Below are 26,702 nucleotides of genomic sequence, written 5' to 3' on the forward strand. Positions count from 1 at the left end.
ACACAAGCGCCAGAGGCGTTGATGGCGGTAAAGAGCATGTAAGAAGTATTTACGAACTGAATCTCTGGCTACGTTACAGATCCGTGCTAAGATATCGACGTGTCCTTATGCGTTGCGCTATAGGGATTTCTAAAACAAAATTGCGGCTTTCGTGATTTGCCCAGTTTGACATCTATGTCTCTTAATTAAACTCTTCGCCTAACGAATTCCATCTGCTTCTTTCACCACCGAGTACGTAAAGGATGAATTCCACACTCTTTCATAAGATGGCTGGCGCCTCAAATTTCAGCTACTACCAGTTATTTGTGCTGCCGCATGAACCTACTAGTCTAAAGCCACGGATTGCAACTCCTTGCTCATCTTTTTTTTTTTTTTTTTTAGGACGCACAGCTACAATGGTCATTAGCGCCCAGACTAAATTAGGAATGCACCGCGAGGCACAAGATTAAAACAGCAACGAAAAGGGACAATACTATAAAAGACAGACAGGCATGGGATTAAAAAAAAACGGCATAATCAAATGTCTTTAGACAGGTTTGTCAAGTTGATAAAACGAAGAACGCGAGCAGCTGCTCTTGGGTCATCCACTAAAATGGTATCCAGAGTACATGGCAGGCCAAGATCAACACGCAGTTTATTAAAATTCGGACAGGACGTTAAAATGTGGCGTACCGTCACCAATTGCCCACATGAGCAGAACGGCGCCGGCGCAGCCGTCAGCAGATGGCGATGGCTGAACCGGCAGTGTCCAATTCGTAACCGGGCCAAAACGACCTCCTCCCAGCGAGAAGGGCGTGAAGAGGTCGTCCAAACCGCGGGAAGAGGTTTCAAGGCTCGAAGCTTGTCGTCCGTAAGTGCAGCCCAATCGGCATGCCACAGCGATAAAATGCGCTGACAAATGACCCTGCTACAATCTGATGAAGGGACACAACAAGAAGCTGTCCCAGGCTGGAGGACCGCAGGCTTGGCCGCGGCATCTGCAGCTTCGTTCCCAGGGATACCGACATGGCCAGGGACCCACATAAAGCTAACCGGAGAACCGTCGTCCACCAGCTGCTGATGAGAGCGCTGGATCCGGTGCACGAAAGGGTGAACCGGATACGGATCACTGAGGCTCTGGATGGCGCTCAGGGAATCGGAGCAGATGACATAAGCAGAATGTCGGTGGCGGCAGATGTAAAGAACAGCCTGGTAGAGGGCAAAGAGCTCAGCTGTGAAGACCGAACAATGGCCATGGAGCCGGTATTTGAAACTTTGTGCCCCGACAATAAAAGAACACCCAACACCGTCATTGGTCTTAGAGCCATCTCTATAAATGAAGATCATGTTAATGAACTTCGAACGAAGTTCGACAAAACGGGAGCGGTATCCTGAACGGTCAAGGTCAAGGTGAACGCGAACCTGAGCCTGGAGCCAAGGTGGCGTTTGGCTCTCACCCACTCGAAAGGATGCAAGGAGTGAAAAATCAAGGTGCTGAAGGAGGCGACGAAAGCGGACTCCAGGGGGGTAGCAGGGCAGAGACATACAACCCGTATTGACGGTCGAGAGAGTCGTCAAAAAAGGAACGATAAGACGGGTGGTCGGGCATTGTCAACAGCCGACAGGCATACCGACAAAGCAGTGTATCGCGCCGGTAGGTTAGTGGCAATTCACCTGCTTCGGCATGAAGACTCTCGACGGGACTAATATAAAACGCTCCGATCGCAAGACGTAAACCCCGATGTTGAATGGAGTTGAGGCGGCATAAGATGGACGGCCGTGCAGAGGAGTATACGAAGCTCCCATAATCCAGCTTGGAGCGGACGATCGATCGATATAAGCGAAGTAGGACGGTTCTATCCTCTCCCCACGACATACCACTGAGAACACGGAGGACATTTAGAGAACGGGTACAACGGGCACCAAATATGACACATGTGGAGGCCAGCTAAGTTTCCTGTCAAATGTAAGACCTAAAAATTTTGTTGTCTCCACGAATGGGAGAGCAACGGGACCGAGTCGTAAGGACGGTGGGAGAAACTCTTTGTAGCGCCAGAAGTTAATACAGACCGTCTTCTCGGCAGTAAAACGGAAGCCATTGGCGACACTCCAGGAGTAAAGACGGACAAGACAACGCCGAAGACAGCGCTTAAGGAAACATGTACGCTGCGCGCTGCAATAGATGGTAAAATCGTCCACGAAAAGTGAGCCTGATACATCAGCTGGGGCAATCCCTTATTGGATTGATCGCTATGGCGAAGAGAGCGACGCTCAAAACTGAGCCCTGTGGCACCCCATTCTCCTGGCGAAAGGCGTCGGACAGGGCAGAACCCACACGTACCCTGAACTGTCGATCCATTAAAAAGGCACGAATAAAAAGAGGGAGGCGACTGTGAAAGCCCCATGTATGCATGGTGCGGAGAATGCCCACCCTCCAACAGGTGTCGTAAGCCTTCTCCAAATCAAAGTACACAGCCGCGGTCGGGCGCTTCCGCAAGAAGTTATTCATAATGAAGGTCGACAAGGTAACCAGATGGTCAACAGCAGAGCGGTGCCTAAGAAATCCACATTGTACATTGCTAAGTAGGCGTCGAGATTCGAGCAGCCAAACAGAGTTAACCATTCGCTCCATCACCTTACAGACACAGCTGGTAAGCGAGACGGGTCGATAACTGGAAGGCAAGTGCTTGTCCTTCCCCGGCTTAGGAATCGGGACAACAAGAGACTCGCGCCAGCATGTGGGAACATGACCCTCAATCCAGATGCGACAGTAAGTACGAAGAAGAAAACCTTTACCCGCAGGAGAAAGGTTCTTCAGAATTTTAATATGAATAGAATCAGGCCCTGGAGCGGAGGACCGTGACCGGGCAAGTGCATTTTCGAGTTCCCGCTTGGTGAATGGGGCATTATAACTTTCACGATTCGAGGAGCGGAAGTTAGGTGGCCTAGTCTCCTCTGCCTGTTTTCGGGGGAGGAAGGCTGGGTGGTAATGAGCGGAGCTCGAAACCTCTGCGAAAAAGCGGCCGAAGGCATTGGAGACATCCTCAGGGGCCGCAAGGACGTCATTCGCGACCAGCAAGCCAGAAACTGGTGAGTGGACCTTAGGGCCAGATAGCCGGCGCAGGCTACCCCAGACAACAGAAGAAGGAGTAAAACTGTTGAAGGTGCTTGTGAAAGCAGCCCAGCTGGCTTTCTTGCTGTCTTTAATAATACGACGACACTGTGCACGTAATCGTTTATAATTGATACAATTCGCCACTGCAGGGTGGCGTTTAAAGGTGCGTAAAGCACGTCGACGAGCACGTAAAGCGTCTCTACATGCTGCGGTCCACCAGGGGACCGGTACGTGACGTGGAGAAGAAGTAGTGTGAGGGGTGGAATATTCAGCAGCAGTGAGAATGACTTCCGTGAGGTGTGCGACCTTACGATCGCAGCTTGTGAAGGTTTGATCCTGAAAGTTCGCCCTGGAAGAGAAGAGCCCCCAGTCTGCTTTGGAGATGTTCCAACTAGATGAGCACGGAGAGGGGGTATGATGCAGGAGATGGATAACACACGGGAAGTGGTCGCTCGAATACCTATCAGAAAGTGTATACCACTCAAAACCGGCGTGCAAGTTGGGTAGTACATATAGAGAGGTCTAAATGGGAATAGGTGTGAGATGTGTCCGAAAGAAAAGTAGGGGCACCAGTATTGAGGCAGCAAGATTGTGTTGGTTGAAAAGGTCTGCTAACAGGGAGCCCTCGGGCAGGATGCTGGAGAGCCCCAAAGTGGATGGTGGGCATTGAAGGCTCCAGTGAACAAAAATGGTGCAGGTAGCTGAGCAATAATTTGCATCATGTCTGCCCTGGTAACGGCAGACGACGATGGAGTGTAAACGATACAAATGGAAAATGTGAAATTGGGGAGAGTAATTCGGAAGGCAACTGCCTGCAGGCCGGTGTGCAATGTGATGGGATCGTAGTAAATATCATCCCGGACCAGCAACATAACCCCTCCATGAGCCGGAATACCTGCCACAGGGGGTAGGTTAAAACGCACAGAGGCATAGTGTGCCAAGTCTATTTGATCGAATGGGCGTAGCTTCGTTTCCTGTAGGGCTACGGCAAGCGGACAGTGCAAGCGTAGCAGAAACTTTAAGTCCTCTCGGTTGGAGCGAATGCGGCGAATATTCCAATGAAGAAGTGCCATCCGGAGAAGAAAAAGAAAAAGGAGAAGCAAGAAAGGGTCACCTCGAAGGCCGCTGAGGGCCTGGCTTCGAGCGAGCACTGCCGCCGCTATCAATTGGCGGAGAGTCATCGTCCATTGGTTCAATAGTTTCATCGGCCATCTCGTTAAGATGGCCGGAAGGGGGAGCTTTCTCCGCCGGTGAACGACCAGATGTGCGGCTACCAGCGGTGCGGCCAGGCGAAACGGATGACGGCTTGGGGCGGCAACCGCTGGGTGGCGCAGGAGAAGAAACGCGCCGTGGCGGAGAAGGAGAACTTTGCTTCCTATGAGCCTTCTTGGAAGGTCGTTTAGTGGAAGTACTGGTCGATGTCTGGGAGTTCGAGGTACGTAGGAAGTCTGCACGGGACGGTTCCTTCTTGAAGGCCCGTGCATCTGACTTCTGGGTCTTCGTCTTGGCAGAAGCTGATGAAGGTGCTTGTGTCGTAGGGGTGGCGGGAGGAAGAGGAGACGTTGACCTGGCGATCTTAGCACTGGCCGAACGGACGACCATAGTGCTGAAGGTCAGATCGCATGTCTGCGTCGCCACCTCCCTGGTAGCCCGAGGAGAGGCGAGGACAGTACTGTATTTCCTCGCTGGGAGCAGCGTGGGCTTCCTACTAGCAAATAGCGTGCGAGCAGCCGAGGTGGACACTTTCTCTTTGACCCGAATTGCCTACGTACAGCGTTCTTCCTTGTAGATGGGACAGTCGCGGGAGGACGCTGCATGGTCACCCTGACAGTTCACACAACGAGGAGACGGAGGTGCCACAAGTGACACATTTAGCCGCATTGGAACAAGACTGGCGAGTGTGAATAAAACGCTGACACTGGTAGCAGCGCGTAGGTGTCGGGACATAGGGGGTGAACAGAAATAACCTCGTAGCCCGCTTTGATGCGCGACGGCAGCTGAACACTATCAAAGGTCAAGAAAAGTGTCCGGGTCGGTACAAGGTCACTGTCGACCTTTTTCATGACCCTATGGCCAGCCGTCACGCCCTGCTCAGCTAGGAAAGACTGAATCTCCTCGTCAGTCAAGCCGTCGAGTGTTCTAGTATATACCACACCTCGCGAGGAATTCAAAGTGCGGTGAGCCTCCACCCGGACAGGGAACGTGTACAGGAGTGTGGCCCGAAGCAGTTTTTGTGCCTGAAAGGCGCTCTCTGTTTCTAGTAACAAGCTCCCGTTACGCATCCTGGTACAAGACTTGACTGATCAGGCTATGGCATCTACGCCCTTCTGGATAACGAAAGGGTAGACAGATGAAAAATCCTTTCCGTCCTCAGATCGAGGAACTACGAGGAACTTCAGGGCAGGCGGTAGTACTTTTGTCACTGGTGGCTGGTCAAGTTTCCGTTTTTGGGCAGAAGTCGAGAGAGAAGAAGAAGAGAAATCCATTGCGGAGGAATCCCCCATGATTGCCAGCGTCTCCGATGGCGCGTTCCTTCCTTGTGGAGACCCTTTCAGACGGTGCTCCCGCCTTAGGTGAATGTTTACACCTCAGGTCACACCCCCCTGAGAAACGGACGGAGGGACCAATCGGCATGGTCGGAAGGTGTCAGCTCAGGCAATCACCCCTCCATGGGCCTGGCCTTTACCAGGGGGTACGTGCGTGCCTTACTTGTCTACCCAGGGCGGGGAATTACGCGTTACCCCGTCACCGGCTACGCGAGCGAACGTGTGGGTCGGCCTTCAGGCACGCATATGGAGGAAAGAAGAAGAGGAAAAAAGAAGGGAGATAGGGAGAGAAAGGACAGACTGTCTGAAATGCAGAGGCGGAGACAGAGGGTGGACAAGAAGACAAGGAGAAGAATGCAAGGGAGAAAGTAAGGAAGACAGTGAGAGAGAGAGAAGGACAAAGAAAGGAACCAAACAAAGGAAGGAAGAAACAAGAATAAGTGAAAAACCAAAATTACCACAAATAGAAGTCGTGGAACCGTTCGTCTCCGGACGCAGGTGCATACTACCCCCTTGAGGGGGAGGGACTCCCTTTAGTCGCCTCTTACGACAGGCAGGAATACCTCGGGCCTATTCTAACCCCCGGACCAGCAGGGGGGCCTTGCTGAAATGACCGCCGTTGGTCAGATACATCACCTGGAGTGAGAATGTTAACTGCGCCTGAGATTAGAAACAGTGTTGGTGCTGTAAATCATTTACGGTAAATACAACTCACGAGGGCATTTTTGCACAGTACATCACTACAAAAACGCATTTATGTATAAATATAACGGAAAAATGTCAATAACTATTTACGAGTTCCTTTACAAGCTACACTTACCCAGCTGTCATCATCAACACAGCCACAAGCCAAATCTCCAATGCAATCCTCAGACGAAGGCATATTCAGCAATACACATGCATTAGGCAAAATTTCCTAACGATGTGTTTAAACTCTGATCCTTAGTTATATCTTCGAGTGATATTGTTCGTTGGGTGGACACTGAAGCTACCCGTTTGTAAAACGCGTTTTGCTTCAGCAGTTTATGGTCTAATACAGGGGCGGGCAAAGGTTGCACGCAGCTCGTGAGCGCACAGCGCTGCACGTGTGCTGCTCGCGTGCAGGCGTCGACTGGGGCAGTGGCAACACCCGGCAGGTTGCGGCAGTGTAGTGCCAGGCTAAAGGTACGTTGTCCAAGACGCGACGCACACTAGCGCAGTTCGAGTTTGGGATGCGACGCGCGACTGTTGCGGCAGCTGCCGCAGCACTGCACCAGTGAGCAGTGTTGCGACGAAAGTCGCACGACGCAAAGACGTACGGCTGCCAGAAAGATGTCGAGTCCGTCAAGGAAAACTGAAATGAGCCACTCATAGGATGTGATTCTCTGTGAGCTGGTCTCGCAACATCCTTGCCTTTACGATTTGAAGAACCCTAAATATAGAGACACTATGTTCAGAGACAGAATTTGGGAAGAAATTGGTGCACAGTTGAAACTGGCAGGTGAGTGAAATATATAATATTTTCCCATTAATGCAAATTTTTCAGGCCTGTTATGAAAATCAGTATAATCCATGCAGATGTAGAATTAGAATGATGAAAATAAACTTGAAGGTCAATTTTCGCATTACTCTTTTTTGTGACGATAAAAATTGAAAACGGCAAGTACATTATAAAATGAACAATCTAAAGTACAACGAGAAAGTTACATTTTACAATACCTTCACTTTGAAAGTAAACGGTAGATTGGTGTCTTGATGATACCTTCTAGTTGTGAAAAACCACCACCAGATTGTTGTACAGCTTCTGTAATCAATAGATGCTCGTTTTTGAGGAAGGCGTTTCTCAACAGATTGCGCAAACAGTATGCTGCAATAAGTAATTTGTCACATTCACTTCAATTCATTGGTAGAAGATGGTGCTCAAAAAACTTGTGCCAAAAGTGCACTACTGTTTTATAAGGCCCTTCTGGTCTGACACAGTTCACAATTGAAATTCGTCTTTTGTAAATCTTGGAGTCATCTTTTGAGTGCAGCTTGGCAAGATTAAATGTTAATGTCATCCATAACGATGTATGCTGTCAGAATATAAGAATATGGAAGTTCATTTGGATGGGAATAAAGACTCATTCGGCTATGAAAGTTGCCTTAGCTTGTTCCAAAAGTTTCTGCATGGGAGAAACTGACAAGTATAATTTGGGTAAATTTTGTGAACAAGCACGGACATTATTTCTTCCACATTTCTGCCAGTGTATACAGTAGACGTTCAGAATGAAAATTCTAGAGATGTTTAAGGTGTAACCCTATCTTGTTGTCAAGAACTTGAAACAATGCAATGACGCAAGCGTGCGCTTATTGTTAATAAACTTATCTTTCATTGGAATTTTAGGTGAAATGTGCAAAAACAGATGGAGGAATATTCGGGACTTGTATCAGAGAAATAAACGAGAAAGAAAGCTTGGAACAGGTTCAGATGCCCCAGCAAAACCACGAAAATGGTTTCTGCTTGATCACTTGAGTTTAAGAAACCTACATTTCGTGGCATTTTAAATGAAATTGTCAAGAGCATATGGAGAAATATTAGTAACTCATACCGGAGAAATATGACATAAAATGGTTTCATTAGGTCCAAATGTGTCAGCGAAACAAAACAAATGCATTCTCTATCGTGTAATGAACACACGATTCTCGTTGCGCGTCGACAGAACTGGCGGCTAGTCGCGACGCTCCCGGAGATATATGAGCCCAAATCTCGGTAACGGAGTTCGATTTCATTCTGATCTCAACTTTAAAAATAATTTCGACATGTTAGCTTCTTTTCATCGGCAACGATGTAAGACCTAACGTAAACCATACGTAAAGTAGCCAGCGACCACATTTTTCACTGTACACAATTCAAATTTTATGCAGTAGGTTATTTGTAAATTAAGTATCGGGATAACTGTGACGAATATCGGAAAAATAGACACCTCATTATCAAGCTGTGATGTGAAACAGTAAGATACGCGAACATCAATTTTTGTGCCTTTTACTTTCCTCACAATTGATAGAGAAGTAATATACAGCGAAAAAAACACGCAAAACCGGAAGAGATACTTTTCAATTTTTTAAAGTAAAAGGAGAATCTGTATCGAAAAACTAACTCTGGGAGCCGATGTAACTTTGTTGCATTAACATACAGTATTTTTTACAGCAAGAAAATCGGAATGCTTATTTTTCTTATGTATTTGAATCCGCCGCCGCCGACCGGAGCTTGGGAAACGGCGACGACTCCAGTCGTCTTGCGGCCGTGTCGCCGTCTGCCAGGGTGGGAAAAGAGGAGGGGGCAGCGTCGCAGTCGCAGCCAACTGTCGCGTCTTGCACAACGTAACTTAAGCTGCGGACGTTGATGCGTAGCGACCACTACGTAGTGAACGTTGTATTTCAAGAACCGGAAAATGCAGAGTGAAACAAGGAAACGGAGAAGTGGAGATTTTCTATCTTTTAAAAAGTAATGGGAGAATCATTTTTTCTTTGTGGAAAAATGTGAAAATTCGAAATGTTTAATATGTGGGAGTATTCTCGCTGGTCAGCGGAAGTTTGGTATTGAAGGCCATTATAACAATTTTCAGAAGGACGAGTACAATTTATTGTCGGATTCTGAGCGGATGGGGAAATTGACTGAGCTTAAGAAGAGCGATCTGACGATACTAGACGAATCTGTCGTAGTTGCTGTTGTCACAAGAGATCTGCGACTTTCTTTCCCCATGTCTCTCATGTAACTGATTTAACATTTTATGGAGCACTGTTTTCAGTTTTTCAACAATAATAGCCCAGCGGTACGTACAGTTATAAGATTGCGTTTAATATAGCGAGAGCTGGAAAACCATTTGCTGAGTAACTGTTTGCGTTTGTCTGTATGTATAAATTTTGTTCCACTCCACCTGTGATAATTAAATAAAACGTATCGTAGGTAATAGGTACTCTTTCACACCACGATATCTTTCAAGCGCTCCTACTAATCTTATTCCTTCATTCAATAAAGCAAGCTAGGAAACAAAATGCATTGCACAGGAAGGAGCGGACAGAAGGTATGGTGGGGAGGGGAGATAAGCGGGTGGCCAGCTTGCCCCTGTGTGTACAGAAGACCTGTTAACTGCACGCGTGCAAGTGCACCGGACACGTGCAGGATTCCTGCCCGCCCCTGGTCTAATACATGTCAATATAGCGACAGCATCCGAGGCTCAGTGCTGATAGTCTCTTAGCATCACCCCAAGGGCCCAAATTAGGTACCCTGTATCGCCAACGATTTCTCTTTGGGGAGAGTGCTGATGCAGCGTTCACTCAACCTTGTTAAGACAATGAAAGACCTACCTGTAGGACACTACAATGCAATGCATGGCGTTTGGATTACAGTAAGAGATACACGTATGCCGCAGGGACAGATGGGTTGTATACAGTATGTACAAGAACCAATAATATGCGTGGATGTGGAAGTGTACGGATTACAACCGGCGTAAGGAAGAGATCCATTCTGGTCCACGGTGTAAGATGTATATCGAGCAAGTTAAAAAGGTAGCAAAAGAATGGTTCAGAATCGGAAATGAAATATAGTGTGAAAGGATATGGATGGAATGATCCGTTGAGAATATTCCTGTTCTCTGACAGAGTGACGAGGAACCACTCTGCACGAGGAATGGAATGCACAGTGTACTAAGAAAACAATATGGGTTGGGAGTACACCAAAGAATAACGAATATATTGAGGAAAAACAAAAACGACATTAGTTTATCGTAATTAGGGACAATTTATCATAAAAAGTTGAATAATTGTATTGCCTTGGAAGTAGAATTATACACGAAGAACGGAGCAAAGAAACCAAAGAAATAATTCCTCGCCAAAAGAAATCTGCTGGTACCAAACGTAAGCCTTAATTTGAAGAAAATATTTCTGAGGACTTACTCAGAAATACAGCTAAGAACTGAAGTGAATCGTTGGCTGTGGGGAAATAGAAAAAGGTGAAAATGGAAGCATTTGGGATGTGGTATTACAGAAAGATGCTTTAATTAAGTGGACTGATAAGAAATGAGGATGTTCCCTAAAGAACCGACGGTGAGATTAATATGTGGTAAATCATGACTAGAAGAAGAAACAGTACTGTATCTGTCAAAACATTTTGGTACTACAGGGTGCAACAGAGTGCAAAAAGTGATAAGAGAAGGGAGACACTGAAAGACAACCACCAAATAATTGATGACGTTTTATGTATGGCACCTGCAATTGAGACGATACGGTGATAGTGTAAGAGGCATCACGTATTCGTAACAGTACTCACATTTAAAATTTTTTTTTAAAATAACAATACTGGTTTTGTATTTATTATTATTATTATTATGTTACTTTTTACGATGTCCCAAGTAACAGTATTGTTGTTGTTACTGTTATTATGGTTCAAATGGCATTAAACACTATGGGACTTAACTGCTGAGGTCATCAGTCCCTTAGAACTTAGAAATACTTAAACATAACTAACGTAAGGACATCACACACATCCGTGCCCGAGGCAGGATACGAACCTGCGACCGTAGCGGTCACGCGGTTCCAGACTGTAGCGCCTTTAACCGCTTGGCCACCCCGGCCGGCACTATTATGATTATGATGATGATGATTATTATTATTATTATTATTATTATTATTATTATCATCTTCTTCTTTCCTTTCTCAGACCTTAGGTCTGGTTAAAAATGGAAAGTGACGCGGACCTTGATCAAGCGTGACTTCCTTTTATCTGTACGGTATATGTTATATTGCATTTAGGAACTTTCGGGTGATTGAACATGTATCAATAATTACGGATTTCTGTAGTTGTATATATAAGTTTGGATGTAGCTGTATTGCATTGATGTACTGGTGGACATTGTGTGGTATGACTCCTGTTGTTGATAGTATAATTGGTATAATGTCAACTTTATCCTGATGCAACATGTCCTTGACTTCCTCAGCCAGTTGGATGTATTTTTCAATTTTTTCTCCTGTTTTCTTTTGTATATTTGTTGTATTCGGTATGGATATTTCGATTAGTTGTGTTAATTTCTCCTTTTATTGGTGAGTATGATGTCAGGTTTGTTATATGGTGTTGTTTTATCTGTTATAATGGTTCTGTTCCAGTATAATTTGTATTCATCATTCTCCAGTACATTTTGTGGTGCATACTTTTATGTGGGAACGTGTTGTTTGATAAGTTTATGTTGTAAGGCAAGCTGTTGATGTATTATTTTTGCTACATTGTCAGGTCTTCTGGGGTATTCTGTATTTGCTAGTATTGTACATGCACTTGTGATGTGATCTACTGTTTCCATTTGTTGTTTGCAAAGTCTGCATTTATCTGTTGTGGTATTGGGATCTCTAATAATATGCCTGCTGTAATATCTGGTATTTATTGTTTGATCCTGTATTGCAATCATGACTCCTTCCGTCTCACTGTATAGATTGCCTTTTCTTAGCCATGCGTTGGATGCGTCTTGATCGATGTGAGGCTGTGTTAGATGATACGGGTGCTTACCATGTAGTGTTTTCTTTTTCCAATTTACTTTCTTTGTATCTGTTGATGTTACGTGATCTACAGGGTTGTAGAAGTGGTTATGAAATTGCAGTGGTGTAGCCGATGTATTTATATGAGTGATTGCTTTGTGTATTTTTGCCGTCACCCCCTGTCCACCTTCTCCAGTTTGCCGATGACACCGCCTTCCATGCCATTGCCCCCACCCTGCAGCGCTCCCAACACCTTCTCCAATCCCATCTTGACCGGTTCACCACTTGGTGCAACCAGTGGTTACTCAAGGTCAATCCCTCCAAAACCCAGGCGATCATTGTAGGCAAAACCACCCCTTCCTTCCGCCTCCTGGATTTCTATCTCACCATCTATGGCCGTCCTATCGCCCTCACTCCCACCCTTAAGTACCTTGGCGTCACCCTCGACCGTCGCCTCTCCTGGACTCCCCACCTCCGGACAATCCAAGCCAAGGCACACTCCCGACTCAGTCTCCTCAAGCTCCTCTCCGGCCGTACGTGGGGTCTGGACCCCTCCACCATCCTCCACACCTATAAATCCCTCATCTGCCCTATCCTTTGTTACGCCTATCCGGCTTGGATCTCCGCCCCCCCCCCCTACATTTTATAAATCCCTCGAAATCCTTGAACGCCATGCTCTCCGCCTCGCTTATCGCATCTGTCTCCCCTCCCCCACGGGGATCCTGTACGATCTCATCCCCCACCTCCTCCTTTTCCTTGAAATGATACAGATCCTGTACACCTCCCATAAACTCGATCCTCCTCACCCGCTAGTCTCCCTGATCCTCTCCCATCCCCGCCCGCTGCCGCACCTATACTCCCACGTCCCACCCGGTCTCCATCTCTCCACCCTCCTTACCCTCTCCCAAGGTGGCTTCCGCCAGCTGCCTCTCCCTGATGATGCCCTCCTCCCCTCCATCTACCCCTCCTACCAACTTTGATCCTCCCACCCTCCTCCTGTGTTTGCTCCTCTGGGCACCCTCCCTACCTTCTCTCCCTCTTCCCTCCCTGCTCCATTTCTCCCCACTCCTCCCCTGGGCTTCCTCTCCCCTGTCCCTCTCCTCCTCCCCCATATCCTCAGCCATTGGCATCCTTGTTCTCCCCTCCCCCGCACCTCACCCTTGTTCCCCTCTTGGCAGGTCCCCGGACTCGCACACGCTAAGTGGACATTCGCGCGCCAGAGATCACAGCCATCAGTGTCTCGTGTGTGCCGTCGTGTTTAGTGTTCAGTGTTCACCGTCACACTCCATCGTTCACCAGTGCCATCGTCATCTTCAGTGTTTGTGCGTCGTATCAACAGTTTTCAGTGTGGATTATCGTCGAGTGTGAACGGCTCCATGTTTTTCTTTATGTGACTACTGTTTTATTGCCCACGGTTCTGTAACTTATGTGTCTTCTCACTGTTTTTTCTCATTGTGTATTCTATGGCTGAAGAGCAGCGTAGAATGCTGCTGACAGCCTGCCTGTTGTACAGGTTTTAAAATAACAATAAAGAAAAAATAGTGTATTTTGCTAGTTTCTCCTCGTTCTAGAAAGAATTTTCTTAAATTGTCTACCTGTCCATAACGTAGGTTTTGTATGTCGATAAATCCACTTCCTCATTCCTTTCTGCTTCTGAATGTATGTGATGTATTCTATATTTGTGGCATTGTGATCGTGTAAGTGTATTGAGTGCTTCTAGGTCTGTGTTACTCCATTTCACTACTCCAAATGAGTAGGTCAATATTGGTATAGTATAAGTATTTATAGATTTTGTCTTGTTTCTTGCTGTCAATTCTGTTTTCAGTATTTTTGTTAGTCTTTGTCTATATTTTTCTTTTAGTTCTTTAATATTTGTATTATCTATTCCTATTTTTGTCTATATCCTAGATTATTATAATAATAATAATTATTATTATTGTTATTGTTTCTGATTATCCGTCATTGCGTCGCATCACGCTCTAGCATAATACTGAATAATGTATTTTATTACTAAATTCAGTTTATGAAAATACACTACTGGCCATTAAAATTGCTACACAAAAAAGAAATGCAGATGATAAACGGTTATTCATTGGACAACTATATTATTCTAGAACTGACATGTGATCACATTTTCAAGCACTTTGGGTGCATACATCCTGAGAAATCAGTACCCAGAACAACTACCTCTGGCCGTAATAAAGGCCTTGATACGCCTGGGCATTGAGTAAAACAGAGCTTTGATGGCGTTTACAGATACAGCCATGCAGCTTCAACACGATACCACAGTTCATCATGAGTAGTGACTGGCGTATTGTGACAAGCCAGTTGCTCGGCCACCATTGACCAAACGTTTTCAATTGGTGAGAGATCTGGAGAATGTGCTGGCCAGGGCAGCAGTCGAACATTTTCTGTATCCAGAAAGGCCCATACAGGACCTGCAACACGCGGTCGTGCATTACCCTGCTGAAATGTAGGGTTTCGCAGGGATCGAATGAAGGGTAGAGCCACGGGTTATAACACATCTGAAACGTAGCGTCCACTGTTCAATGTGCCGTCAATGCGAACAAGAGGTGACCGAGACGTGTAACCAATGGCACCCCATACCATCACGCCGGGTGATACGCCAGTATGGCGATGACGAATACACGCTTCCAATGTGTGTTCACCGCGATGTCGCCAAACACGGATGCGACCATCATGATGCTGTAAATAGAACCTGGATTTATCGGAAAAAAATGACGTTTTGCCATTCGTGCACCCACGTTCGTCGTTGAGTACACAATCGCAGGTACTCCTGTCTGTGATGCAGCGTAATATATCCGCCGTCCGCTGATAGCAAAATTTCAGAGTGTGAGTTATAGCGATTTTATTTTAACTAAAGTCTTTCTTCAAAATTTACAAAACAATATTCGTGAGGTAGGACTGATCCTCCAAGCCTACCAATAACTAAATCAGAGATTCTTCCAAACAAACTGTCTGTAGTGACCATACAACTTCACCAAACCTAGACCCGGGCGTCTGGTGAAGAGCTGCGCAGAGTCCACGTTGCCTTCACCTGAGTCCGAGGACGACTAGAGGCCCTGCGAGGATGGCTCCGGTACGCTGGCGGTGGTGGACGATGACGCGGCGGCTGCGATGGCACCAGTGGACTCGCTCGGCGTCAACTGCCTCGCCACGTTTTCTTTTTTTTTTTTCTTTATTGAATTTCAATTCCCCCCGAAGGGGGCGGGCTGGCAGCAGCTTAGTATGACGCTCTTTAGCCTACAGATTTTGTGAGAAAGTTCTAGAGAATAAATAATTAAAAACAGGCGATCCTCGCCAGGCTCCTGCGCCAGCCTATATACTGCTTGGCGCATGGATATGGCCCCTCTATTTGCAGTCACGTGTCGAGCGGAAGGAAAGAGGTCCGCGGCTGTAGCGACCTCTTGCGGCGCCGTGGACGCCTCCTGGTGGTCTCTGGGAAGCGTCTGTGTTTCCGGGACGACCGAGCAGGCTGACCCCTACTCGGTCCGGGGCCCGCTGTACCGGTCTGCTTCGCGGGAAGCGAGAGTTGCAGGCGATTAGTCTGGACACAGTACAGCGTCAAGGGTAGCCGCAGCCATGGTCTCCGAGCTGATAGTCCATGCTGCTGCAAACGTTGTCGATACGATAAACAGCAATCGCGATAAGCTACAATCCGACCTTTATCAAAGTCGGAAACGTGATGGCACGCATTTCTTCTCCTTACAAGAGGCATCACAACAACGTTCCACCAGACAACACCGGTCAACTGCTATTTGTGTATGAGAAATCAGTTGGAAACTTTCCTGCCCCAGGGATCTGTCCTCTCCCCTCTCCTCTACCTCCTGTACACGGCAGATATGCCCCAACCCCACCCCCCCTCCAGTACACCTCTTGCAATATGCTGATGACACCGCATTCATTGCCCTCGCTCCTACCCCTCCAATGGTCCCAACGCCTTCTCCAGAATCACCTTGACCTTTTTGCTGCATGGTGTAACCAGTGGCTCCTGAAACTCAACCCTTCCAAGACCCAGGCAATAATCGTAGGTCGTACCACTCGCTCCTTCCGGCTCCTGGATTTCTCCCTTACTATCTGTGCCCGTCCTGTCCGCCTAACCCCCACCCTCACCTACCTTGGCCTCACCATTGACCGTCACCTCACCTGGATCCCTCATCTCCGCTCCATCCAATCCAACCGCCTCCGTCTCCACAAACACCTCTCTGGCTGGACATGGGGGTTGCACCCCTCTACCATCTTCCACACCTACAAATCCTTAATCCGTCCCATCCTCTGTTATGCCAGTCCTGCCTTGATATCTGCCCTCCCCCCAAATTCTATAAGTCCCTCCAGATCCTTGAGCGTCATGCACTCCGCATCGCCTTCCGTATACGCCTCCCGTCCCCCACGCAGATCCTCTATGATCTCATTTCTTTCCCCCATATCCTACTATTCCTCGAACATATCCGCATCCTCTACACCTCCCGCCATCTTGAACCCCCTCACCCCCTGGTTACTCCTCTCCTCTCCCATCCCCACCCCCTGCCCCGTCTTCACCGTTGTGTCCCCCCTACCCTCCATCTCTACACCCTACATCTCCTTTCCCAAGGTGTCTTCCATCAACACCCTCTCCCGGATGATGCCCTCGCTCCCTCAATTTACCCCTCCTATCAACTCTGATACCCACTCCCCCTCCTTTCCTCTGTCCTTTCCCTGGGCTCCCTCTTTCCCCCTTCCGTCCTCTTTTCTCCCCACTAAATCTTTCCCTACCTCCCTTCTCCCCCCCCCCCCCCGAGTCCTTTTGTATTCCCCTGCCTACCCCACTCCCTGTCGCGTCTGCCCAGCGCCCCCCAACCCCTCTTATGGGTCCTTATCCTCCATCAGCCCCTTTCCCGTTTCCCTCCCCCCTTCGCTTTTACTCTCCTTCCCCCCTTTTTTATTTTCCCATCATCTAACCAGTTTCCCCCCACCTGCTCTCGGCTGTGGTATGTCACATTTGCCAACTTTTTAGTGCAGTGTTCCAGTGACTGTTCAGTGTTGTTCGTCTTTCTCGTGTTGCGAACAGAAACCATGCTGTCGCTATGTGTGAATTTTATGTCTTTTACGAACAGAAACCAGACTGTCGCCGTGTTTTTTCAATTGTCTGTCTATTGTTTTACCTGCCTGCTTCGTATGTATTTTATTAGCATCATTATCCCTCTGTTCTTTGTTTTAAGTTCCACGATTTTTATTCACCATGTTACCCTTTAAGTCTCCGATTTTATCGCCTGTTTTTATTATTTATTCTCTTCATCTTTTTAACAAAGTCTGTAGGCTGAAGAGCGGCATACTAAGCTGCTGCCAGCCCGCCCCCTTCGGGGAAAAAAAAAAGAAACTTTCCTCATGTCAGCACATTGTGGGTGTCACCACCGGCGCCAATCTTGTGTGAATTCTCTGAAAAGCTAACCATTTGCGTATCACAGCATATTCTTCCTGTCGGTTAAATTTCGCGTCTGTAGCCCGTCATCTTCGTGGTGTAGCAATTTTAATGGCCAGTAGTGTAGCAATTTATGAAGAGAGCTGAGGGGTATTTGCCTCAGTCAAGATTTTGCAACTCGTTAAGTTGCCCAGCGATGACGGCAAAATCGGTACGAATGACTTCAGCAATGCAGTTGATGAGGTCATGTTATATGTCACTTGAGATACCTTGAAAAACAATAGAAGTCTCCAAGCGATTTGACAAACATTCATTTTTGTGACATTAAGTGTAACAGTTCAACGTAATTACACCGAACTTCACTGTCCTCTGTTTCATCTTGTGCTCTGAAAGGAAGTTCTTGTGCACCTTGGAAAAATGGTTCATATGACTCTGAGCACTATGGGACTTAACATTTGAGGTCATCAGTCCCCTGGAACTTAGAACTACTTAAAACTAACCAAACTAAGGACATGACACACATCCATGCCCGAGGCAGGATTCGAACCTGCGACCGTAGCGGTCGCCCGTTTCTAGACTGAAGCGCCTAGAATCGTTCGGCCACAGCGGCCGGCACCAAGGATGTGACATCAGTTACACAGCTTACAGTATGACTATTTTTCTTCACTTTTTAGTTATGCTTCTCAACATTTAGTATTAAGTCAACGTTCGAACAAGAATCTGTCCTTGTACTGAGAAACTTGATTGTCCTACAGATGTAATGCGGGCCTCTGAATTTTCGCGCCGTTTTCATAAGTTGTTGAAATTGTTCATGTCACTCACGCCATTTTTTTTGTCAGAGACACATCGGAAGAAAACAAAACACATGGTCAACAGTACAATTTTTGCGTCTCTTTGCAGCCCAATAACCATTAGTGAGAGGAGTAACAAGATTCTTGAAAATCTCCAGCCGGCCGGAGTGGCCGAGCGGTTGTAGGCGCTACAGTCTGGAACTGCGCGACCACTACAGTCGCAGGTTCGAATCCTGCCTCTGGCATGGATGTGTGGGATGTCCTTAGGTTAGTTAGGTTTAAGTAGTTCTAAGTTCTAGGGGACTGATGACCTCAGAAGTTAAGTCCCATAGTGCTCAGAGCCATTTGAACCATTTTTGAAAATCTCCAACATAATTATTAGTTACTGTATTTAAATGCGGAAGCGGCTTCGGTCAAGAATACCATCATAACGACCGGGAGAGGGGTGTGCTGACCCCACGGCCCTCCTATCCGCATCCTCCACTGAGGATGACACGCGGTCGGATGGTTCCGGTAGGCCACTCGTGGCCTGAAGACGGAGTTTTTATGCGGAAGGCGTGGTGTAGGCTGTCCCTGTTTGATAGCGTCACTTTTCCCGTAAAAACGAAATCCTCCATGTGGATGTTTGTGTTCAGTGCACATTTACCACCTGATATATTTGTATCTTTTGAGGACCACGCTACATCGTCCATTTTGCTTGAGCAACCAAACTTCACACTTATGGAGATATTAATTTAAAATCATTATTAAATACACCTGTTTGCTAAAACAATAATCAGTAAATAATATGTGCTAGAACACTGCGAAACACTAAAGTAAGTAGCCTGGTGTATCTGAACACTTTCAGCATTGTAGCGTGCGTAATAATAACACGCGTATCTTTAGAAGAGCTGGAGGATCATAGGCGCTACACGATTATCAACTGCCTTTAACAGCTCCACTGTCCTCCTCATCCCTTCTCAAGCGGAAGCGAGGAGGGGATGTACAGTCATACTCAAAAGTATCCGAACGACCTGAATTGCATTTCGCCTGATTCGTATGCAACCGGCATACCGCAGCTGTCTAGCAGGTCCTATAATCTATTTCTTTTTCACAAGTAACTTACATGAATGGCCGTGGGGCAAAGCTTTGTGTTGGACAGGGATTCGAACCCAGAACTTAATCGGATTGATATCGAATCACAACCAACTGTGACATATCGGATTTTCTCGCCAGTAGCTAGATGTTTTAACTGAAATGACGAGACGAAACATTAATTTTTTCCTTCCCAGGACTCCAACCCGGCACCTATCGCTTTTACATTCTAGAGAAAACGAACGTTAAAAGTGGGTTTGTTGCACCAGCAGCGACATGTGAGCATGTTTGAACTGGAAATAATATGACGAAAAGTTCAGTGCTCACTGGGAATAGAGCCCCACACATATCGTTGTTGACTATACACAAAGAGACGTCAGCTACCGAATTTTTCTCCACCAGCAGCTCGGAATAACATCTTGAACTTACAGTGATCTCGCAAATAGTTCTGTGCCTCACTGGGAGTCAAAAACGTTCGATATCGTTAGTGTTGACAATAGAGCTCTTCAAAACGCTGCTCAGTCTCGCTGAGTACGCGGCTCATTGTCGCTGGCACAGGCGCGTGAGGTGGGGATGACTGACGTCACGCTACGAAACTGAGCTGAGACGAGAATTGTGGAATAGGATGGGTGCCGGCCCGAGACTGCGAGAGCGCGAGCTGGCCGAGAGACTCGTATCATCGTAACGTAGCGGTAGGCAGTAAACTGACACGGGACTAAACTCAGCATGAGTGGTTCCGGAACCGGGACCAATGCGATGACTACCATAACAAAAGATGTTTTGTTGAAGAAACTTGCTGATGGGACGTACATTCTGACAAATAAAGTGGGAGTAAGGAGTGGCAGTTCCAACTGGGAAAAATTTAAGGTAAGCCCTTCAGTTATTAGTAAATAATTACAGAACAGAGCTTCCGAATTCGATACGTGATAGTATTTGATTAATCGAATGGCTTCGTTTGTGTAGCATTTTTTAATGAATTGATACGTTTGTTGTGTCCGTAAAAGAAAAGAAAAATTGTCTTCGTGAAACATACATGAAGGTGTTTATTACGACTGTTTCAGGTGGTTGTTGAAAGAGATACACATCTTCCAGTTGGTTACGTTCAGTGCCAAAATGGAAATTGTGGAGCGTTGCTTGCTTACAAAGGAAGCACAACTGAAATGAACAGACATAAATGCAAGGATAATCGACACTTGTCAAGAGTTGCAGCTGCCAGTGCTGATAAAATATCTATTAGGGACAAATGTGTTTTAATGTGTGCAACAGACCTCCGACCATTTAATAGGGTAAGTGGTGAAGGATTCATAAGCTTAGCTCAAGAACTGATAAATACAGGAGCAAAACATAGACAAATCACCGCCCAAGACGTACTACCTTCCCAGAGAACTGTAGCACGACATATTAAGGAATTGGCTGATCAAGTCAGGAGTGAACTTATTCCAGTAGTGAAAGACGCAATTGGTAAAAACCTGTGTTCAATGACGTGCGATCTGTGGACAGACAGTTATCGTTAGACCCATTACCTGACTGTCACATCCAGCTTTATTGATGAGTCGACGGACAAATGGAAACTAAAAAACAGTGTACTTTTAATTACGAGGTTCCCCGATGTCGCCAAGACTGGTGAACAAATCATTACGGAAATATATGAACAAATGGCAGAGTTGCAGATAACGTACTCGGAACTATGACAAGTTACTTTCGTTACAGTCAGGGAGCTAACCTCAAGAAAGCACTAGAAGTACACAAACGACTCCCATGTGTGATGCACTGTATTAACACAGCACTGAGACACACATTCAGTGAAGGTTCCTTAATGGATGAGATTCCTGCAGTGCATGACTCCATCTTGACTGTACGTAAACTAGTAGGCTTTATGAAGCGTTCTGGCTTAGTCGCGCGATTAGATAAAACCTTACATCATGATGTAGAAACCAGGTGGAACAGTGTGTACATGATGTTAGACTCATTCCATTCACAGAAAGACCAAATAGAGACCGTTTCGCGTGATTCAAGCAAACACGAGATGATGACGTCGTATCAGAATGCGACTGTGGAAAGCGTTATTCAATTTCTGAACGTTTTCAAAAAGTCCACGGACGATTTGGTAGGAGACAATGAACCAAGACGACCATTTGTAGTGTCGTGAATTTTGAAACTGATAGGTCTCTGCGAAACTGGAACCGACGATGTGACAATGTGTAAGCTAAAGAAAAGGGCAGAACTGTTTATAAAACAGAAAGTTCTAAATGAACTACAGGACATTCATTACGAGGCAACGTTCTTGCATCCCTGTTTCAAGGAACTATTAGTTTTTCACGAAGAAAGAAGAGAAAAAATTCATCAAGATGTCCGAAAAATGTTAAAAAACGTTGTTGATAGAACGTAACCAAAGATGTCGTGCCTTCTCCCACAAAAAAATTTCAAAATTGGCGAACATTCACCTCAAAATTGAAAGATGAGGTTGAGAGATATATGAACATGGAGAGTCCAAACGATGAGTTCACAGACCTTCTTTCATGGTGGAAAACAAATTCGTGTGCCCTGTCGAAACTCAGCAAAGAGGTTTTCTGTATACCTGCCGGTAGTGCCTCGAGTGAAAGAAATTTTACTAAGGCAGGGTTGGTACTGACTCAGAAAAGAAGTTGTCTAGATTCCGATCGCGTTAATGATATTCTCATCATCCATAACAACAAGAGAACCAAATAAGCTAAATTTGAATCACAGAAGCAAAGGCAACTGGTTTCCTGAGGTGTGTACGTAATCAAATATAATATTGAGAAGTGATAGATAATGACTGCACAATTATGCAGTTAATATTACATACTTCATACTAAGTAATGTAAATTGTTGTATAACTATGGTTCTAACAGGAGAACAGACTCAACTGCAGTGCAATATCTTCAGAAATGGGACTGCTGAATTAAGGTTTCAGATTAATTTGCGAAACTATATTCTACATTATTCGTTTCGAATATGTACACTTTCCTTTAATAAAGTGAATTTATTATTGTGTACTACGGTCGTTTACATCGCTTGAGTAGAAGAAAATTAGTTGTGTACAAGACGCTACTTCATCACTAAATAACAAATTTATTCCAACGTACTGTTTAGCAGGTGGATCACATCCTCAGCTGCTGCTTTAAATCGTTTTTCTTTTGGGTGCTACTGTAGGACTGCCGGTACAACAGTCTTTGGTTGGTCAGTTAGTTACTTAAATGTTCCATAGATCATTTGAATGATTGTTTTGTGGAAATGATGTGGAAAGAGAGCCTTTTTTTCTCTGGCTACCAACTTTTTAATAGACATTCTTCAATGGAACAGAAGGAGTTGTCCAGGAGAAGTGAATTTTAAGTTCGATTTAAAACTCACTTTGCTACCTGCCAGACATTTTATGTTATTGGGCAAGTAATCAGAGATACTTGTTGCTGCATATTGAACTCCTTTCTGAGCCACTGACAGCTTTAACAATGGGTAAGATCTTTTTTCCACCTAGTGTTCTCCCTATGGACAACACTGTTCTCAAAATGTGATGGGCTGTTTATAACGAATGTCATTAGAAAATATATGTATTTTGACGGCGCAGTTAAAATTCCAACCTCCTTGAAGATTATCGTGCCTACATGATTTCCGTGAGTGAACATCGCATATTATTTTTACTGCTCTCTATTGTGCAATCAGTATTTTCATTCTAAGTGATGAGTTACCTCAGAACATTATTCCATAACGCATTTCTCTTTGTTAAGTTCAAGCAGCGTAATCTTAAGGTTCTTTCAGCCTTAGCAACAGGTTGATCCGGCTTTTTGTAGTTTTTCTTATGTCTGTTGCTGTGATTTGTATATTTTCAGTCAGAAAACACAACATATAAAAATAAAATTGCAAGGCAGAGATGGTTAACAGAAGGGTATCAAACGATAACAAACGGTAACTACATACAGTGATTAATACATTAAGCACCTATGACCTGAAAAGTGGAGCACCTCAGAAGGTGGTCGTTTCCTTCAAGCGTTCCAAGTATGTAGCTACAGAGCCTGCGAAAGACTGTTCATAAGCCCAAAGCACCTGCCATCTCGAACATTCTACCTGTACAGCGTTGTTACAAAAGTGAAATATCTTATATAGAACTAGGGCCTACAACAAAATAAAACACAAAAGTTACACAGTTAGCTTTGATAGTAAACGTTACAAAATTAACTCTGAAACAGATATGTTAACAACGTTGCCGTAGTTGACGGCAATCTTTAATGCTGACGCAGGTCGTAGTAAATACAATGAACTGTATTAAGTCGTCCAAGAGTGAAGAAACAGTGGGATAGTAGCTAAATAAAGAGGAAGAAATAAACACAAGCATAAAGGCAATAAACTTCAAAACTAATTCCGCGAAAGGAAATCTTGCGTGTTCGCAGTTACATATGAAATAGGAAACATTTGTAAAATGAGACGTCACTTTATAAACAACCGTAAGTACAAAACACACACACACACACACACACACACAAAATTCAATATTAATATCTATGGTAGGCAGGAAAGTGGGTGGCTAGTTTTCCTTGCGACTGCAAGAAATGACTTCGTGTTAATGCTTAGCTTAGAGGCCACGATAAGCGCATTTTCACGTAGAAAATAATTTACAGTCGTTATCTCTTGCTTTATCATAAGGTTTCACGATTTCTCTTGTCGCCGTTACATGACAGTTTCTGAGTAACCTGAATGCCACCACAGATAGCACTTTTCAAAAACTTTGGGAGCTTTACTTTTATAATTACGTGGACTGGCTTTGTTCGAATGTCTCAGTTTTGATTCGTTCAACCGAAATGTGTCTTAAATCTCCCAAAATGCATTCATACGTACCAGCACAATTGTGACATGTCACACATCCATGTTCCTTACTAGCATACTTGTAACTCGGATAGCCGCAAACAGTACGATCCGCGTTCGGAACGGCCCCATGCGACCGGCGGCGCTGAAGGTGGCCAGCCGAAAGTGTCGGGTCGCCTCGTTATCGAGACTGCGCTCTCGGAACACGATAATCTCGCAGGCAGAATTCTCGCTGCTCAGTCTCGGTTACGAGAACGAGCGGGAATACGGCGACAGTTGACGGCCTCTAGTTGACAACGAATGAAAAAACATTAAACATCAAAATTATTATCCACCAGCAGATAGGTGCTCCCATGCTAGAGCTTGATAATACATAATGAAATCTTTACTGCCGGGCCGGAATTCGAACCCATTCACGCGCAATATGTGTAGATGTTGAGAAATCTGCAGTTTTGAACAAACAACAAATTGTAGCCGAGCTGTATTGTCATTAAGGGATCAAATTCCGCGTTAAGGGCGGTCTGAGTTGCATTCTCAGTTCAGAACCAATTTTATCGACATACAGAAGCTCAGATAAAAAATGGAATAAGTGTCCTGTGACCCTACATAGCGTTTGTTTCGTCACTAGAAATAAATAACTAGTATAAGAAAGGTTACTGGCGATAGAGCTTCTACATGTCGCCACTCCGGACCTTATTGTCGTTCAACCTAACGTCTACTTGGCAGACAACGAACATCATCTTTAATGTGAATTTCAGACCACACTGCCATTATGTCTTCTTCACTTGGTGTAGTCAGAAGAGAATGGAACCTTTCTCTCCCTATCTAAAATCATTGACAGAAGTGGGAATCGAACCCAGACCATAGGTATAAGAACCTACCATCAGTCCAACAGACCACCAAACCCTCTTTCTTGTGACTCATTATTCTGTTGTAAGGGCGTTGCGCCACACTGGATGAGAATTCTGACACACAGGCTCCCTGTAGTAAATTGCAGCATGTTCAGTAAATTCATTTACTTGGTTGATCGAATCACCATAAACTAGCTGCCTCGGCTACCCAGTGCATACATTCGACTCTATTTTGCAATCACCGAAATAAAATCACGTAACTACCACCTACATAGAACTGCAAACAGTGTAGGATGCAGAAATTTAAGTAGGAAGTGTTCCTTTCCACTTGAGCTATTCTATTCCGCTATCTGTTTGTAAAAAACGTCGTGCAGTGCAAAAAAAGCTGTAACTGTTTCTTTCAGAAGTCTAGACCCGGCCATTTGCATTATCTCGCAGCGCTGTGGTATGCAGAAGTTCTGGAGGAATTGTTGTTCAGTTCTGGAGGTGTTGTAGCTATGTGTCAGCTAGTAGCGTAATGGTAAGTATCGTGCACAATAGATAAGATGTCGCGAGTTCGAAAGCAATTACTGCTAAATTCTTTTAAAACGCAACTCTGCTGTCTGCTGAAGTTACCCATCTAATGGAACTTTGAACATTATTCCCTCACTTCTCAACCCAAAATAGTCGCATGTGGAAAAAGGGCTAACTTCTGTGACATTTTGTTCTTTTCAGGTTTAATAGACAGCCAGGCAGCAGATGCATCACGAAGCTTTTGTATTATGTATGGGGAGAGCGCATCGTGCCCAAATACTGTAGATAGAGCCAACGCCCCTACCGCAATGGTAGCACCGATTCCCGTCAGTGGAGAACGAAAAACCAGATCCAGCAAGCAATGTTGAGGCGTTTTCGGGTACAGAGCAGACGACCATGGATACAGAAGAATGGCCTAGCGTGGATGCAGGGCTGGCCAGCGGGACAGCGACACGACCTTCCGATGGCGATGCTCCAGAAACAGCGGGGCAGTCCGATCGACGGCAACAACCTACTGAGGAGGCTACGGCTCCTACAACGCACGACAACGATGAAACGCTGGGGTGCTGGTCACAATACCCACCCCCGCGGGGAACAGATGATGCTGGAGGAACTGCTCCCAACACTCTCCCGGTGTAAGACCGGAAGAGTGCACAGAATAAAGGTGGACCACATGAGGGGACGGAGGGCAACGTTAGAAAGAAGGCAGCCTATACACGGAAGAATTAGCGACCGAAAGTGCCCTACCTACGATGACAGCCATGCCACAAGTTTATCGGACAGGGTCTGTTAACATCAGTAGCATTGGGACGCCGGTAAAAATCAAGATGCTCTGAACCATGGTAAAAATTGCTGTTTTGAAGAGCGCGCCGCAGCCCGTAGTGTGATGCAGTCGCCCTCCGTTTCTGGCGGTGGCGCCGCTGTAGCAATCGCATCTTTGGTGTCTGCCTCTGGTGGGAAAGGGGAAACGTTGCCTGTTCACGTGCATTTAAGGGGCGCTATGAGCTCGCCAGTCGGTCAGTCTGGGTCAGTCTCTCGTCCCCAGCTTGCTAGTCTGTCTCTCCACCGCATTTGTTAGGCAGTTAGTGTCTGTTTGTCGTTCGGAGTGCT

General features: G+C 45.7%; 1 protein-coding gene across 1 annotated transcript in view; it reads left to right on the top strand.

The window, feature by feature from the left end:
- The window catches only part of LOC126183277 (translation initiation factor IF-2-like), a 59,709-nt gene extending 33,478 nt beyond the window's left edge, over nt 1–26,231 (top strand). The window contains exon 2 of the mRNA XM_049925100.1: nt 25,978–26,231. Coding sequence (XP_049781057.1) covers nt 25,978–26,231 — 254 coding nt within the window. The remainder of the gene's footprint in view (nt 1–25,977) is intronic.
- Nucleotides 26,232–26,702: the final 471 nt, after the last annotated feature.

This window comes from Schistocerca cancellata, chromosome 4, assembly GCF_023864275.1.
Source record: "Schistocerca cancellata isolate TAMUIC-IGC-003103 chromosome 4, iqSchCanc2.1, whole genome shotgun sequence".
In the NCBI taxonomy this organism is placed as follows: Eukaryota; Metazoa; Arthropoda; class Insecta; order Orthoptera; family Acrididae; genus Schistocerca; species Schistocerca cancellata.